This window comes from Rosa rugosa, chromosome 3 (assembly GCF_958449725.1).
Source record: "Rosa rugosa chromosome 3, drRosRugo1.1, whole genome shotgun sequence".
Classification (NCBI taxonomy): domain Eukaryota; kingdom Viridiplantae; phylum Streptophyta; class Magnoliopsida; order Rosales; family Rosaceae; genus Rosa; species Rosa rugosa.
In genome coordinates, this window is record NC_084822.1 from 53,161,803 (window position 1) to 53,178,563 (window position 16,761).

Sequence of the window (16,761 nt, forward strand, 5' to 3'; positions counted from 1 at the left end):
GTTTGACGTTTATGATGAAGATTACGAAGCCCTAGCCTGCACCGCACCAGTCACCACCGCCACAAATGGTGTAATTTTTTTTTGCTTTGATGCTTTCAATGCCGAAGTGATTAAGATAGCAATTACTAATATAAGAGCGTGATAACTATCTTCATAACTAAAAGTAGTTAAAACTAGAATATAACTAGTTAAATATTGAGTTATGATTAACTTAGCCTAAAATTAATTAAATTATAAAAAAATTTTGAAATAAATATTCTGTTAGAGATGCAATAGGTCAATGCTCATAATACCTGGCGCGTAAAAAGCCTCTCAGGCGGGCTTTAATTTCTCTGCACCTCCGTTAAAGCGTTTCACGCCCTCGGGGTAAAAAAAGTTAAACAAGGTAAAGCCATCATGGCTTGGGCAGAGTCTTTGGTATTCGCAAAGCAAAAACTGCTTTTCGGGTTCGAGTCCATCACCATGGGACATGGGGGGACATGACTCTATCAGAGGTCCTAGAAAGAAAGAAAGAAAGAAAGAAAGAGAGCACGTGGGGCCCTAGTTAGGAGCTTTTAGTCTTTGATGTGGGTCCCGCGCGATGTAAATGGGTCATGCAAACAATGCGTATGAAAAAAACAAAAGAACCGTTTCTAGAATAAAGGCTGAGGATGATGTGGTCTTTTTCGAGAAAAGGAGATCTTCTGATCTGCATGGAAAATCGCAACCCTAGCTGGTTCTTCTCTCTCCTCACACACTTTCTCTCTCTAAATATGAACAGCGCAGTAGTCGCTGAGCCAATTGTACTTCCCAGATTTCAACTGGTCTGGGCATTAGTTTGATCTAATTATAAAGCTGCAAATATTAGATGAACGGCTGTGATGTGTTTACTTCTGGGATCTAGGGTTTTAGTTTTGAATTAGGGGAACATTGGAACAAGGTCTTCTTCATGGTTCGTTTGTCGTTACTGTTGGATAAGGCAAGTTCTGTTTGTCCCACGAAAACATGCACGGTGCTGCAAACTCTGTGATAAGGAGGAAGAGGTAGAACTGCTTGGGGTCTCGTTCCAAAATAGCCATTTCGAAAAGTGAGTTCTTACGCGAATGGGGTAATAATTAATGGGAATGGGTAAATAGAGTTTACCCAGTGGAGTCAGCGGAGCAGCAGTTGCGTCTTCGCTGTTAAAGGAACAAAAATGTTCAACTTGTTTTGGTTCATCAGCACTGGCTTTGAGTTTGTATACAAGTGCTGTTCTGCTTTTTATGGTATATCAGTATCATAAGTCTTAAAAAGAAGAGTTTTCAAGAACTCGTAAAGCCAGAGAAAGAAACAGAAAAATATAATGAAAAAATAGGAAGAGAAGAATAAGTTTTGTTAGAAACTGAGATTTCATTTTTTAAAGACAATGATATCATCGTAGCTTTAACGTCTTCAATCAAAAATATATTACGATCGACAACTCTTGTTGTATAAGTATATATTAGTCTCTTGACACATGATGTCATTTAGGCTTTTATTTTTTTTTTATCGGGATTCATGCTTTTATTTTTAAAAGTTTGAAAGAGATAAATAAAAGGGACAATGATAGAAGAGGTCATTTTAAAGTACTTTATGATAATCCAGACACCACAAATGTCCCCATGATAATTAAGGGCACCTATTAACAACCTACCACTAGAGTTAAACTTAATTACAAAAACTGCCACTGCTGGCTCTCTCTCCCTCCCTTCCGTTAATATGTTATCCATTCAACCCTTTACCAAAATCTATCTCTCTCTCCACACAAACCTGTACCATCTCAACCTCCTTGACCGCGACCACCTCCTTGAGACCTTCCTCGGCTTCTCCGACTCGCCGCCCTTGCCGTCGATCTCTCATTCGAGCGGATCCTCGACTTCCGCGACTCCGACGCCGATCAGATCAAGCTCATTGATCACGCCCTGCAGTTGGGATCGGTGCTCCTCGAGGCTCCGGTAAGAGCTCGGCGAGACGACGAGCCTCCAAGCACAACCCCATCGCCTGGGCTCTCCCTCTCGACCTCACCATCAAGGTAAGTCCAGGTTTTATTGTTGAAGTAAAAATTGAACTGTAATTGTGGCCAGAAACTGGTTTGATCGTGTTAGTTTTTGCGCATTCCGACAATCGGTTCGTTTCTTTCGTTTTGAAGTTGCACTCTGCCGCTTTCAGTAGCAAACTTGCATAACTAATTTTCATGCTAATAGAGACGATCCATATGGATCATTTTGAGGTTTCGAAAGAGTTAGCTTGTTCATTTTGAAAGGATGAAGTTGCCTTTTGCTTCTTCTTTTTTTACTTCGGTGTTGGTTTGTCAGGGTTCTTTTGCATTTCAGTTGTGATGCACAAATCGATTTTCGGTCTGTGTAAATTTCTGATCACTAATTTTCGTCTTAATGGAAATGATCATATGGATACTTGGATAGTTTCGAGGTTCCAGTAATTTGTTATTCATTGTGGTGATTATAAGAATCTTTAGCATCATTTGTGCATGTGGAACTACTTAGTTTATTAATGATTAGATAGGAAGTGCATTATTTGAGTAATGTGGTGATATGCAGGTCTTTTCCATGCTCCATACTCAAAGCATACGCTATCCTGCAGCTACTTATTCAATGTTTAATAAATGTGCCATGGATCTTCTTGCTATGTGAATATTGACTTGACAACAGTTGTCCTAAAGTTGACAATGGAGTAGTTTCCACAATGATACGCAGACAGGGAAAGATCTTGAGTAAGTGTTTATTTGCAGCCAATAGTTTTTGGAACTTCATACTCTATAATATTTTTGTGCACGTGAAAGCTGTGGTGAACATTTTTGGTTTACATTTGGTCTTTTAGCTTCCTCCTTTCACCTGTATTTACATATTGTTTTTCAATTTTGGAGTAATGCTACTTTGAGGATGTGATACTCTCATTTTGATTGTATCTTTGATTTTCTATATCTGATTTAATTTTGATCATGGTTATTTCAGGTCTCTTAAGCTTGGTGTAGTAATTTCAGGCCCGGCGTCAATTGGATACAGAATTCCATTTACATTTATGCAAATGCTCATAATGATTTTCTATATTGCTGTAACATGTATACATAATTCCATTTACATTTATGCAACTGTTGTATATAGTATTTTTTTGGTTGGAGCTGCATATTCTAACAAAGAAGTTGAACTGTGATTTCGAGATGATAGAATCTATGTTATGTCACAAACGGTTCTTTCGTCATCTCCCTGGTGTCGTTATATACTTTTTTAACATGTCACTGTCAATTACTGGCCAGGCCAAATCTCTAGTAAGCGAGGTCACTAGTCAAGTCACTGTTTACCTTAAGTCACTGGCCATGTCATAGTCATGAACATGTCATTGTTAATCCCTGGCCTGTGAAGTCATTGCTCAGGCCAAATCCCTAGTTAGTGAGGTCACTGGCCAGGTCGCTAGACAAGTCATTGGCCAGAGAAGTCACTGGAAAAGGCCAACTCTTTGGCAACGTGTGTTAACCTCATGTCACAGATTATGTAACTGATCATGTAACTGACCATGTAACTGACCGTGTAACTAACCATGTACCTGATCATGTAACTGACCATGTATCTTACAATGTATGTAACTGACCATGTAATTGATCATGTCACTGACATTGTCATTGACATGGCATGTAACTTCACTGGCTAGATCAGTAGCTGGCCAAGTTACTGATCATGTAACTTGCAAACTCAATGCTAACCTTCTTATTTTAAAAATGGAACAAGAACATGTCAAGTCACTAGCTAATGAAGTCATTGGTCGGACTAAGTCTCTAATAAGTGAGGTCACTGACTATGTCACTGGCCATGTTACAGTCATGAACATATCACTGTCAATACCTGGCCAAGTCACTGGTCAAGTCAATGTTAACCTCAAGTTACTGGTCATGTCGCTGACCACATCACAATCAATCCCTGGCCAAGTCACTGTTAACCTCAAGTGACTGACTATATCACTGTTAGCCTCAAGTCACTGACAAAGTTACTGGCCATGTCAAAATCAATCACATGTCATTGACCATATCACTGATCATGTAACTGTCAAAGTCACTGGTGATTTTCTCATTTTCACAATTTTGTACAGGATATACAAACAGAAGACATGAGCTAATTTAACATAAAGTCGTAAATTTATGGACTGTTTTAACATAATGAATAACTTTAACTTGGATCATAAAAAGATATAAAAAAAAAAAAACTAATTGATTTCGTAAGCTACTACTGTATGATTGGCCAATGACCTGCATCCTAAGCCATAAACAAATTCTAGGATACCAAGTTGCCTTCAGATAATCCACAAAATTTTATGCATCAACAAAATCTTCCATGAGATCCGCAAACAAACCATCTGTTCCTCTTTGTTGACATATGTCATCTACTTCCTGATGAAGCCTTCTTGATACTGTAGCTCGCATCTCGTCCTCCAAACATTTCTTTACCAAGTTTTTGTGCCATGCATGACAAACCTGCTAAAAGCTTATTAACACTGAGCACTGAAATACATCCCTGAGTTCAAAGAAAATAAGGGAATTCCAATCCATTATCTTCAACTAATCAATTGAAACAAGAAAAAAAAAATACTACTCCAGATTATTTCAAATAGTTTCCTGTATTGCCACTGATCCAAACACTAAAAGGAAGCCTCATTAAATAAAGAAATAAAATTGTTCAGCCTTCAAGCCCAAAGCATGTTGACCACGGATAATAATAGCCGTTGAGTGCACCAAAACCATAACTATGAATATATTGGATTATAAAGGAACGGTTGGCACACAGCCACATACTATCAACTCAATAGTGTATTTTGCCATGATTCTTCTTGCAGTTTGGTGGAAGCTAAATACCATTAATTCTATATAATTCAGTGTATGAACCAACATCAGCATTCCCATCTACTTCAGTAATCTATAAACACTAACTCAGTATACAAAACTACATGACATTCTGTACCTTAAAGCTTTCAGGCCCAGATAAGTAGATAACCATGTTAAAAATAATAGTGCCCTTTAATTTTCTATAACTAACACAACATACATGAGTGATGTAAACTTGATAGTATTTTACACTGCGAACTTCCTAAAATAACTCGAATTCACAGTTATACAATAACTTCTCATATTCTTTAGTAATCACACACATACACAAACAGAGTATACATGCTGCATATATTTCAATAGAATCAAGATTGAACTTTGCACTATTATGCACTTCTCTTTAGATAAAACCCTCAGTAATACATTCTTCTTCTAATAAAAGTTGCTATAACAAATCCCCTAAAACCTTATGGCAAATCCTGACTTCACTATATTTCTACCAATTTACCTTAAAGCTATATGTACGGACTGCAGCCTTCACCGGCCAAATCCTAATAACACATCAACAAAACCATGATGCATCACAATTCACATCTCAGTGATCTCACCAAGGTTGTTCTGAGATGTAGTAAAGGTTTTAAACGAAACAATAATTCCATATATGCAAAACAATTAACTGATTTACAAAACCGTTTGATATATAAACCTCAATAGCCACCGCCATCAAACCAGTCCAGTCCTAAATCACACCAACAAAAACCACAACTGATCTCGATTAAAATCGAATCATCCAACCCAAAAAACAACGAATCATCAAAGATTGTTAAGAGAAGAAACAAATTAGCCAAGGAATGAGTTAACCTCTGAAACCAATAAACCGCGGCTCTATAACATCAGCAGCCTTCTCTAGATTAAGCCAAACCCTATTAGCACAGCAACAAAGAACAAATTTGATTTTGATATCTTAAAAACCAAACGAATCAATCGATCGCAGAATGAATCGAAGAAGAAAAGAGGCTCTGAACCTATTTCCGAATCAAATCTAGTGATTAACACAACAAATGCGCTTACCAGTGGAGGTGGTGACAGCCGGTGAGGTTTTTCGCTCGTCGAAATTTGGCATCGTCGGAACAGTCTCGAGAACGCTTCTCTTGGTGTCTTGGCCTATTTTGCGGTCTCCTGCTTCCGATTGTGGATAACAAATCACAGGCGACACTGAAGCAGATATCGGCTTCGCGGTCAGTGATGAAAATGAAGAGATCGACGTCTTGGTTAATCCGGTAAGGAACTGCTTCTGGAGGTCTGTGTCTCTGTGAGGGGAAGAAGAAGAGAGAGAGAGAGAGAGAGAGAGTTGGCTTTAAGGGCAGAATGGGAATCAAAAAAAATAAAAACTGACCTTTTTTTACATCACCTCATTATTCATAAGGACTAAATTAATATTACTAACAATTCATTATGGACCTTTTTATCAAGTGGAAAACTAGGTGACATTTTTATCATTTCATACTCTAATATGACCTTTTCCATCATTTCCCTTAAATAAAAACTGAAAAATAAAAGAAATAGATAGTGAGTAGTTATTTTCAGTTTTATGGCTAATATCAATTTTACCCTCTCTTGATAAAAATGTTGTTCTTCTGCATATTAATAAACTATGGTCATAACATAAAGTTTAAAAGATTTAACCATATATTTAAATGAAAATTGGTTTAATTACATAAGATTTCGAAATCAATTTGAAGAAAATACTTGTAATTAAGGGTTGTTCACTCCATTTGTACCATTAAAATTGCCCATGCAACTAAACTATGACGACATAATAAGGATGGTTGTTCTTGCAAAACCTAGCGCTTTGCTAGGGGAGAGAGCAGCCGCCCACGCGGTTTGCTTCTGAATCTTCCTTCATGAATATGGAGGATTTGGGTGATTCCGGTGGTGCGGTAGGGATCTGGCGTAGCAGCGAGGGTTGCTTGCCTCGTTTCTCTTCCATGCGTCGGAGTTACTATGGTGATTCTCGAGGCCATTGGAGGCTCGGATGGTGGAATCGCTTTCCACTTCTGGTGGTGGACGAGCGTCGTACGATGGAGGCGAGTCTTGGTCGCGTACGGCGGTTCTGGATTCGCGTCTGGAAGGTTGATATGAGCGACGTTGGGAGGCTTGCGACGGGCGACAGAGCGCCGGATGCTGAGCCGATAGGCCGCAGCTTTCCCAAGCTGAAGATGCTGAGCGACGGCGTGGTGCAGATTGGTTTGAAGATCCGGATTTGGGATCCGGGTCGGATCTGGGTCTGGATTTGGGCTTGGCACTTGGCCTGGATCTGGGTTTTGAGGTTGATTGTCTTTTGGTTTTCATCTTTTTGGTTCTTAGGTCACTTTGGTGGAAGATTGATCTCTGTTTGGCGTATTTTTTACGTGGAAGATGTTTGGATGGTCACATCACCAGTTACATTGTTAGAAGATTGCCCTTTTGTGGATGGTCACACTATCAGTAACATAGGTGGCAGATTGTTCTCTTTTCGACGTAAGATGTACGAGGAATCTGCTTGGTCGGTCATACCACCGGTTACTTTGATAGAAGATTACCCTGTTATGGTTGGTCATACTATTAGTAACTTTTCACATAGCACGGTTTACACCCGATGCGTCCTCAGATGCATTTTTGCATCCAATCGTATCTTTGCTAGGTTTTATGTTCATTGCTTTATTTTCGTATCTTTCATTTATGATGTAGTTTATACATCTGTCTTTTGTAATCTTTCTTATTATTAATGGAGTTGACATTTATTCTCAAAAAAAAAAAAAAAGGATGGTTGTTCTTATGCAACTAATCAAACACTGAGGCCTTATTTGGTTCGCCGGAAGAAAAAATATTCTTTTATCCTTTTTTTTTTTTTTGAACAAATGGCTGGTGCGGCTGCCCTTAAGTCTTGATTAATGAAACTGTCGAATGCAAGGAGGGGACATTAGGCCTAAACCCTTAATTACAATAAGCATTTAGAGTACGTTCCGAAATCATATTAGGAATCTCTACAAAATGAATGTATTCAACCATGGACCAACTAGCAAATAGTGTTCTACTAGATACTCTATTTGCTTTGACATAGCGGTGACATATTGGAAAGATAACTCGATTACAACGAAACATAATTACCAATATCGTAGTTTTCCTACTATGTTGTCGTCGGAAGATAAATCTGACGACACTTAGTTTCATCCTGCCACTAGAAGGTTGCGACCATTAACCAAAATGGATTGTCGCCTCCTTAGGTCAGACAATGCACTTACAGTGCATACACAAGCATTAAACCCGACTAGCCCTACAAAATACATGCAGAGACCTATTGCACGCCAAAGGCGAGACAAAAATAAACAACTAAAGTAAATAAAGCTACATACTAAAATAAAAAACATAGCCCAAGCAGGGCCCAAATAGAGGGCCCAAGCCCAAACACTAACCGTAGAGACCATAAGACCACAAGCAACCACCAAAGCTTGGCCCAACCCCATTACTGCCACTGCCAACGGACCGCCCTCTGCTCCGCCTCACCGGCCACTTCCGCCACACCGCCATGATCAACCTTCCACCTTCCCCATCGCGCCGTGGAGAGGCACCAAACCTTCCAAACATCAGACCGTAATCACGCGACCCTACCCATATCGGGTCAGGCCAATCCTGGTCCAACCCTGCCGCCACGACCTCATCTCCTCCATTCCGATTCCGGCCCAGCGCTAACTTTCCAATCCGTCGACCCTACAACCATGTTGGTCCAACCGCTGCACCAATCCACTCCGATCCTCTTGTCCAGAGACACAGCCAACAAACCCAAAGGGCCAATAGATCATGTCCAATGACAACCTCACAGGATGCGACGCCGGACGGAAAGAAGAGAAATTTTGAGAAACCCTAGCGGTCGACAAGTTTGCACACTTACTCTCATTCTTTTGTCTTTTTTATGTGATGAAAAATCAAAATTCTCATGAACTTTCTATTCTTATATTTGGTAACATTGAGAAAATTGTTAAGAAAATCATAATTAATGCAATAAAATAATAAAATGTAAGTAATTAATGCAATGAGTTTTTTTTTTTTTTTTTTGAGTGGAAGACGTCAATAGAACCAACACACACACCCATGCAGATCCCAGCATAGCCAAACTAATCACTGCACCGCAGACGCACGAACCATTGGGTGTTTTAACTAACCCAGGTCCCTCAAATCTGCTGGCCACGGGATGAAGCTGGGATTCGAACTCTAGACCTGGGGGTTCCAAACTAGGCAGCTCGACCAACACACCACACCACGTGGTTAATGCAATGAGTTAGTAGGGAAAATGAATCAGTTGGTAACATTGGAAAAATTGTTAATAAAATCATAATTAATGCAACAAAATAATAAAATGTGAGAAATTAATGCAATGAGTGAGTAGGGAAAATGAATCTTCTTTTCTTTGGGAAATTTGTTCCTCTTCTTGTGCTTACTAACCACATGAAGTGAATAAGTTTCCTTTTTCCCGAGTCATCAAATCCGCGAACCAAACAACTCATGAGATAAAAATCAATTTCTTGGTTCAACACTACATCTTGTTCTTCAAAACGAGCTATGCAACATTATGTCCAAACCTCCAACCAAATGTAATGAAAAAAGTAACGAAAATACCCACGCAATCTTAAAACGAGAACAAGATCTAAGACCAAACTCATCACAACTCACATTCTATTCATCTCTATCAATTAAGGACACATACCATCAAGCTATGTAATGGAAGGACGAGCACTTGGGAAATATATTACACCAAAGAGGCACATAAAGTATTACTCAAGTGATCACTGAGTTATGCATAAGAGGTGTTTAACCAATAGATTATTGATATTGCACTATAAAGTGCTCAATTCAAGAGGTACATGACTAAAGAGGTTGTAGAGGTTCTTAAGAATACATCTAAAATGTGCATAAAACTAAAACTGACAAGGTACATGAAAGTTTACCCTTGAGGTGACTTGATTATTAGATCGAGGACCAAGTAGATCGCATGTCCAACAAATCCTGAGTTAAACTCAAGAGGTCATGCTCCACAAGAGTTGGGCATAACAAGATTGAAAAACTCAGCGCCGATTTGGTAACAATTAGATTTCTAAGGTACATGAGCCTTGATATAATAGGCCCAATGCTGGTTTAAGGCTTCATAGATATCTACATCTGAAGATTATAGTCATACTACTTACTCTGCGCTCTGAGTCTTTCTTAAGGATCACAAAAGACATCAACCTACTCATACTAAAATAGGCCCTAAAAAACACCTTAATCTTTAGGCACACAATTCCTATAATACCATAACTTCTACTAGACTCTACAGTAATTTTACTGACGTGAGTATCGGAGGGTTTTTGACCGGCACCACGCTAGTATCAGCCCCTGCTAGATTTTCATTTGTCATACGAGTTCTCGTGGACAATCAGAAAGGTGAAGCCAACTTGATTTGGAGGATTTGTGGACCGGGTGAGGATCCTCTCCTGAGCAAATTAAACACCTGAGCTTTTCATAATAAGCTGCCACGTGTCCAAATACACATCTAACGGCTCTAATCTTTTGTTGCACTTCTTTCATTTTTTGCAGCTTAATCCAACGATCAAAACATTCTCATTCTCTCTCTTCTTCTTCTTCTTCTTCTTCTTCAACTTCGTATTCCATTTTGCGGTTCAATCAACTGCAGTCCTCCACCTCCATTATCTCCACTGGACCTCTATCTTTCTTCATGATCATTCTGATTTTTTTTTATTTTTCTTCCTTGCTCTCTTCACTTTCATACAAACCCAAAAAATAACAATCCAAAATTGAAATCTTTTGAAGTTCATCCTTCGAGACCTGGATTATCTACTTTGTTTTTGGTTTGATTCTCCAAGCGACTGTGAGTGGGAAGTTGAAGCCGGATGAAGCCGAGAGAGAGAGAGAGGGGTGGATTGCAAAACAACAAATCTCAAGTTGTTTTAAATGCCAAGAAAGCATACTAATCAATCAATTGCAAAGTATAAACGCAAAAAATAATTGGTTTAATGAGTCATTCAAGTTGAGGACAGAGAGAAAGAGTATTTGACTATTATCTGTAAGAAACCGAAACGTTTTGGAGCTGAAGATGCGGTCTTTAAGAAAAAGAAGCAAACTTTGGGAGAAATTTTTGTTGCTGGGAAATTGCATTCATTGTGAGTATATCTTTTATTACAACTTTCCGATCAGTAATCAAGTATTAGGCAATGGAATATTAGAGAGAAGAAACATAAATTGAAATCAACAATTGAATCACAGCCCCAAATTCTACCCATCAAATAACTCATCCATTGAATCTTAGTCCCAGAGTGAACATGAAAGATTGCTGGACCTTAAATTGATGGGAAATAAGAGGGTGAAGAGGCATAAGAAAGAACTGTTTAGAGCGGGAGATGATAGCTTAGATGTGGCAGATTTAAAAGAGAAAGAGGTTTTGTCATAAGAAGATTTCATCTGATAAAGAGTGAAGAAGAACAGAAGAGAGAGAAAGGGAAGGAAAAGAAGAACGTGCAGTGAAGGAAAGGGAAATCAGAAGAGAGAGGAAGGAAAGAACAAAGAAGTGATCCTTCAGAGGAAAAGAAGAATCACAGACCGTTAGATTTGATAAATCCACGTGTCGTCATCTGCTTCAAAGCTCAGGTGTTTAATTTGCTCAGGAGGGAGAGGAGCTCGTAAACGTCATTCTTTGTTTGTATTGGAGGAGGCCCAATGCATGGGCTAAGTTGATGCCCATTGCGGACGCAATTTTGAAAGCAGAAACCCGGCCCATTTAGCGTAGAAGCGACGCGAAACCCATTATGATTCAAACAATACCGAATCTCATCTGATAGACCGCCGCAAATGGTCGAGCATTCATGCTAACCTACTCCAACCTACAGAGAAGCATTACCTCTGGGTCACCTTTCGCAGTTTACTCGTCGTCGCCTTCCTTTCCCAAAAAGCACAGAACCATCTAGCAACCCCAATTCCGTCCTCCTCCGAAACCTATCTCTCTCTCTCTCTCTCTCTCCAAATCAGCTATGCAGCACGGAGATTACTCCTCCTCCGCTCCATACTATCAGTACCCTCCCTATCAAAACCCTAATTCTAATCCCAACCCCATCCCTACCACCACTGATCACCTCCACAACCCCTACGCCTCCGCACCGCCCTTCACCGCCTCCGATTACACCCCCTATTCCCAATCCTACCCTCCATATTCTCAAATTCCCGATCCTGCCCCCCCAACCGCTCCTTCCTATTCCCCTCCAATCTCCAACCCTAATTTGCCGCCCTTCAATCCCACACCCCAACCGCCTTCTTTCCCGTCGTTTGAGACCCACGCGCCGTACCAACCACCGCCGCCGCCGCAGCCGCAGCAGTCCTATCATCCTTCGTACGATCAACCCCAATCGGCTCCATCTTACGCGCCAGTTCCCGCGAACACTAACGTCAATTCAAACCCCTCTTATCCAGCTCCGTTTTCGAATCCAGGATCCCTAGCCGCCGCGCCGCCGTACGAAAGCTCCTACGAGAATTTGGCGAAATTCGATCACGGTGGCGCGTCCTATTTAGACGATAGGTACGGTGGTGGTGGTGGCGGCTACAACCGGAGCCAGTCCGATTTGGGATCGGATCTGTATGGGAAGCGATACGATTCAGGTCGGAGTGAAAGTTACGGCGACGGTGTTTATGCTTACCAAGGTGACAAGGTGGAGCCCTATGGGGCTCGCGGCACGGCGCCAAAGTCGTCGAGCTCGGCTTTGTTTGATGATTACGGGAGGGCGATTAGTTTCCCTTCAGTTAAAGAGTCGTCGGTGAGCTCAAGCAAGATTGTTCGGGCAGTGCCGAAGGCAGATACTCAGGAAGACACCAAGAGTGGGGTGCTGAAGTTTCGAGTTAAGCTTTTGGCTGAGAGCGGAGGACAGAGCACCATGGATGTTCTTTGCCAGGTATGACACATTGTGTCTATGTTATTCAAATATTCGTTATTCTGTTCATTGTGCATGAGATTGTGTATTATATAGGAAGATATTGGTATTGTTAAGGTATGGCTATACTGTGAAGCTTAAGGATGTACACCCGGTATAGCACGAGAGATGATTGTTTCCTAGTTACTAGATCGTTGTGTTATTTTGGATATCTATTTTAGATGCTAAACCATAAATCTTACATATAAGAACCTAGGAAATTGAAAAATTCGGTGCATAGCCTTAGAATTGGGGCGCATAGCAATAGAGATTGACCACTTATGTCATCGCATGGTTTTGAAGGTTCACTTTAGATGCAAACTTTTGGGCATGAATGTTACATCAAGAACATGGCAATTAGGTTTAGGTAGTTCATTTCTAATTTGTTAATCCATTTTCTGGTGTTTTCTATTACTTGCTTCACTAGCTTTAGGTAGTTCTTCGCTTCTATATTTTCTCAGTATCCTGCCAAATATGGATTTTATATATCACCTCTGAGACATACTGATAAGGAACTGGCATTGGCCACCACATTTAGTCCTGTTAGTGTGCGAGCTTGTATTCTGATTAAAAGAAGAATCCATTGTGATGTGGGATTCAACAGAATTCTCTGTATGCCATTTGTATGTTACTATTTATAAATGGCAAATGTGATTTATAATGTTAAAAATTGCAAATGTGCTCAAAGATAGTCTTTTAAGCTGGTTTAGAATTGGAGCGAAACTCTTAAGATTGAACTTGCTGATCTTCACTATTTAAACTTCCATGTGCAGCAAAACAAAAACAAAAAGTTCCATATGCTGCAACATACAACTTTGTTATCTCTCAATATCCTTTGAATCAAGAAGCTGTTTTTAGAATTTTTTTTAAAATCATTGTGTTGGTTTAAACAATGGATAGTGTTTCATACATCACCATTTTATTGTACTTTTAAATCTTCCATATTGGTTCAGATTTGAGAACAATGGTTGATGAACGTTTCTCTCTCAGATTGGTTTGGATGGTATTCGTATGCTTGATCCTGCTACCAGTCGGACATTGAGAATATATCCCCTCGAGACCATCACTAGATGTGAAGTAAGTTCTTTTGATTATCTACTGTTACTTTTTTACTGCTAATTTTGGCTTGAGCTATCACAATAACTTGGTTTTTCTTTTCATTCTCATATAGGTAACAGATTCATCTACCTTTGCTTTTTGGTCAAAGAGTTCTGTTGACATTGAACCAAGACGGATTAGATTGCAGTCAAATAGTTACACTACAAACACCCTTTTGGATACAGTGACTGCTGCAACCGTACAGGTTGGGATTTGACATACATGGATATTTATATGCGTTTCTTGCAATTTGAAAGCTGCATAATATAGTTATCATGTTATCATGTTTTAAATCTTGAATGATATTTAGTTATGCTCTGTTTTTGCCGATTGTGATTCAGCTCAAGGAGATGGGTGGCAGTAGCAGGCCAGCTGAATCTTTGAAGACAAATGAACAGTCTGCAGAAAGGAAGAAAGGATTAACCGATTGGATGAACATTATAAAGCCAGGAAATGAGGAGAAAGATCATTGGGTAATCTTAGTCCCTTGTTTTTTTGGGTAGAATGACATAAATGTTGCAGTGTTTATACATTTTTGAATACAAATGTATGCAGTTTTTCCCTAATGACTCTTGCTTATTTCATTATCTCTCTTTTTCTTTAGGTCCCTGATGAAGCAGTTTCAAAATGTACAGCATGTGGAACAGATTTTGGGGCTTTTGTACGTAGGGTAAGTCTAATTTTGATATGGTATTCTTTGGAGTTTGTTATTGTGCATGCATGTTTGCTTTGAACTTACGGACTTCTTCATTTTAGCATCACTGCCGGAACTGTGGAGATATCTTTTGTGACAAGTGTACCCATGGCAGAATTGCATTAACTGCTGAAGAAAATGCTCCGCAGGTTCGAGTTTGTGATCGGTGCATGGTATGTCTCAAAAATCTTTGAGGCTTTAATAGGGTGAACATGTCATTCCAATTACATCTCAGAACCCTAGATGTGATTCCATTTATATTTGCAGTGATCTTTCATTCTTCACTAAAATAGACTCTGATGGAGTATTATCTTATAAATGGTTTGGTTTCTACATGATATTCCGTGATGATTTAGTCTTTTAGGATCAATAAGCCATAAGGTTGTACAGGGTGTCAGTTATGTTCTTAGTTTCTGATGGAATGCTTCATTTATTTTCAGGGAACTAGGTCAGTTTATCAGGTATTTTTTTTTCAGTCACACTTGGATTATAAGATTGACACAGTTTTTCTCTGCATTCAGTGTTAGTCACCTTAAGAAATAATTGTTTTTGGTTTGGGTAGTCTCATGTAGGCAACCACTGATTAGAGTCGGAATTTTGGTGAAAGTATATTTTACAGAGATCTTCTTTGTGAGTCCACGTATTGAATTAGGGGAAATGACTCTTGGCATCAATCGACAAAGTAGTTATAGAGAATAGTAAAGTATTTGTATGGCTTGTAATTGAATTTGTGCTGAATATCTTCTCATACCGATCTGTATATGCACTTCTGTTGATTGCTTATAAGAAAAACTATATTCTTTGGATATTAGGTATTTGTTTTGTACAAGTGTTTTTTTTTTTTTTCCAGCACAGAAAAACCGCCCTTTCTTATTGTTGATTAATTACAATGTCATTGTCATTGCAGGCTGAAGTAACTCAGAGGCTGAGTAATGCCAAGGAAGCATCCAGTAAACCTGCAGCATTGCATAGTCATGAGGATCTTGCCAAGAAGCTTCAGGTAAAATTGGTGTTCTCTGCCTCTGTTTTCTTATAATGCTTATACTTTAGAATTCAGTCAGGACTATCTAGATTTATAATGGATTCAATTATTCCACATAAAGTAAATTTAAATTATGACTATCGCGAGCAGAATGTCTCATGAGTCTGCATCAAGAGAGGTGTTTGTGATACATGTATTGGGCGTGAACTGACATCTCTTTTTAATTTTTGAACAGGCCGAGATGGAGAAGAACCGCAGGGAATCTTCAGGTAGTTTTTTAAATTCTTGTGAAGGTTGAATTGTAGAAGTTTGGGTTGGCCTTCCATGAGAATCTCAATTGTGGGTCAACCTGATAATTGTTCAATGAGGGAGTTATATCAGTGGCATTTGCTGCAGTTGCTAGATATTCAAATTTTTTCCTTCACACCCTCATTTGCATGCTCATTCTCAGGTTCCAAGTCGGATGGATCTGGAAGACGGATGAGAGAAGTTGCTTGTCCTACATGCACTGTCCACTTGCAGGTTAGAAGTTAATTCATGTACATAATTATATACACATGTATGCTGTACCTGACAGTTATATTTTAGTTAGTTTCTTAAGATGCTATCTCTGCGAGATACATAAGGTTAAACTATTCTTGTTTCAAAGGTTTGAGGCGTATTAGTGTATATATTTTGTTTCCTTTTGGTGACAATGGTAATGGAATTTTTGCAGGTCCAAGTTCCTAGCTCAGGTTCAGAGACAATAGAGTGTGGGGTTTGCCAGCATCCATTCCTTGTGAGTGCTCACTGATATGAACAGATCTTAGGACTGATGGCGTCTAAATCTCCCAATATGAAGTCCCTGGCTTCATATTATTTAATTGGATTTGGATTTGCTTTTGTTTCCTAATAATTTGGAAGAGCTTTTACATACCATTGATTTTCTGGTTTGTATTGAGGTGATGGCAGCTTGTTTCTACCATGTAGCTTGTATATGAATATATATTATTTCAAAGCACCATCAACTGGGTCATGCCTTTTGTGTAAATTGATGTTCATATATATGCATTTTAAATACTTGATGCTCCAATTGTAGGGTTGAGACGTGATATTTTATTCCTGGGTGTACCTTGTATGTTTCATCCACTTGAAAATTAGTGGTACATGTTATAAGTAAGGCGGGCCA

At 39.3% G+C, this 16,761-nt stretch overlaps 2 protein-coding genes across 3 annotated transcripts; one reads left to right on the plus strand and one right to left on the minus strand.

The window, feature by feature from the left end:
• Positions 1-4,075: 4,075 nt before the first annotated feature.
• On the minus strand, positions 4,076-8,334 carry LOC133737939 (uncharacterized). Its single transcript, XM_062165397.1, has 4 exons — positions 8,284-8,334; positions 5,900-6,138; positions 5,690-5,751; positions 4,076-4,480 (listed from the first exon to the last, which is right to left on the minus strand). Exons 1-4 carry the CDS (start codon positions 8,332-8,334, stop codon positions 4,386-4,388), a joined length of 447 nt encoding a protein of 148 aa, XP_062021381.1. The 3' UTR covers positions 4,076-4,385.
• A 3,370-nt stretch (positions 8,335-11,704) lies between these two features.
• On the plus strand, positions 11,705-16,665 carry LOC133735560 (protein FREE1). Of its 2 annotated transcripts, XM_062162962.1 has the most exons (11): positions 11,705-12,801; positions 13,810-13,896; positions 13,991-14,122; positions 14,259-14,390; positions 14,522-14,587; positions 14,674-14,784; positions 15,052-15,072; positions 15,519-15,611; positions 15,829-15,862; positions 16,045-16,115; positions 16,309-16,665. In XM_062162962.1, the coding sequence occupies exons 1-11, from the start codon at positions 11,890-11,892 to the stop codon at positions 16,384-16,386; spliced, it is 1,737 nt and encodes a 578-aa protein (XP_062018946.1). In that variant the 5' UTR covers positions 11,705-11,889; the 3' UTR covers positions 16,387-16,665. The 2 variants fall into 2 exon arrangements, with proteins under 2 accessions (XP_062018946.1, XP_062018947.1); XM_062162963.1 differs by lacking the exon at positions 15,052-15,072 and having other exon boundaries at positions 11,706-12,801.
• The last annotated feature ends 96 nt before the right edge of the window (positions 16,666-16,761 follow it).

Bases quoted from the DNA above. Each gene is read 5' to 3' on its own strand.
- LOC133735560 (XM_062162962.1), top strand. From the start codon at position 11,890: ATGCAGCACGGAGATTACTCCTCCTCCGCTCCATACTATCAGTACCCT. The intron at 15,073-15,518 runs GTATTTTTTTTT...TTGTCATTGCAG, and splicing joins GAACTAGGTCAGTTTATCAG to GCTGAAGTAACTCAGAGGCT. The intron at 15,612-15,828 runs GTAAAATTGGTG...ATTTTTGAACAG, and splicing joins ATCTTGCCAAGAAGCTTCAG to GCCGAGATGGAGAAGAACCG.
- LOC133737939 (XM_062165397.1), bottom strand. From the start codon at position 8,334: ATGGGGTTGGGCCAAGCTTTGGTGGTTGCTTGTGGTCTTATGGTCTCT. The intron at 6,139-8,283 runs GTTAGTGTTTGG...TTCCCCTCACAG, and splicing joins GTGGTCTTATGGTCTCTACG to AGACACAGACCTCCAGAAGC. The intron at 5,752-5,899 runs GTAAGCGCATTT...CTGTGCTAATAG, and splicing joins GGCTGTCACCACCTCCACTG to GGTTTGGCTTAATCTAGAGA.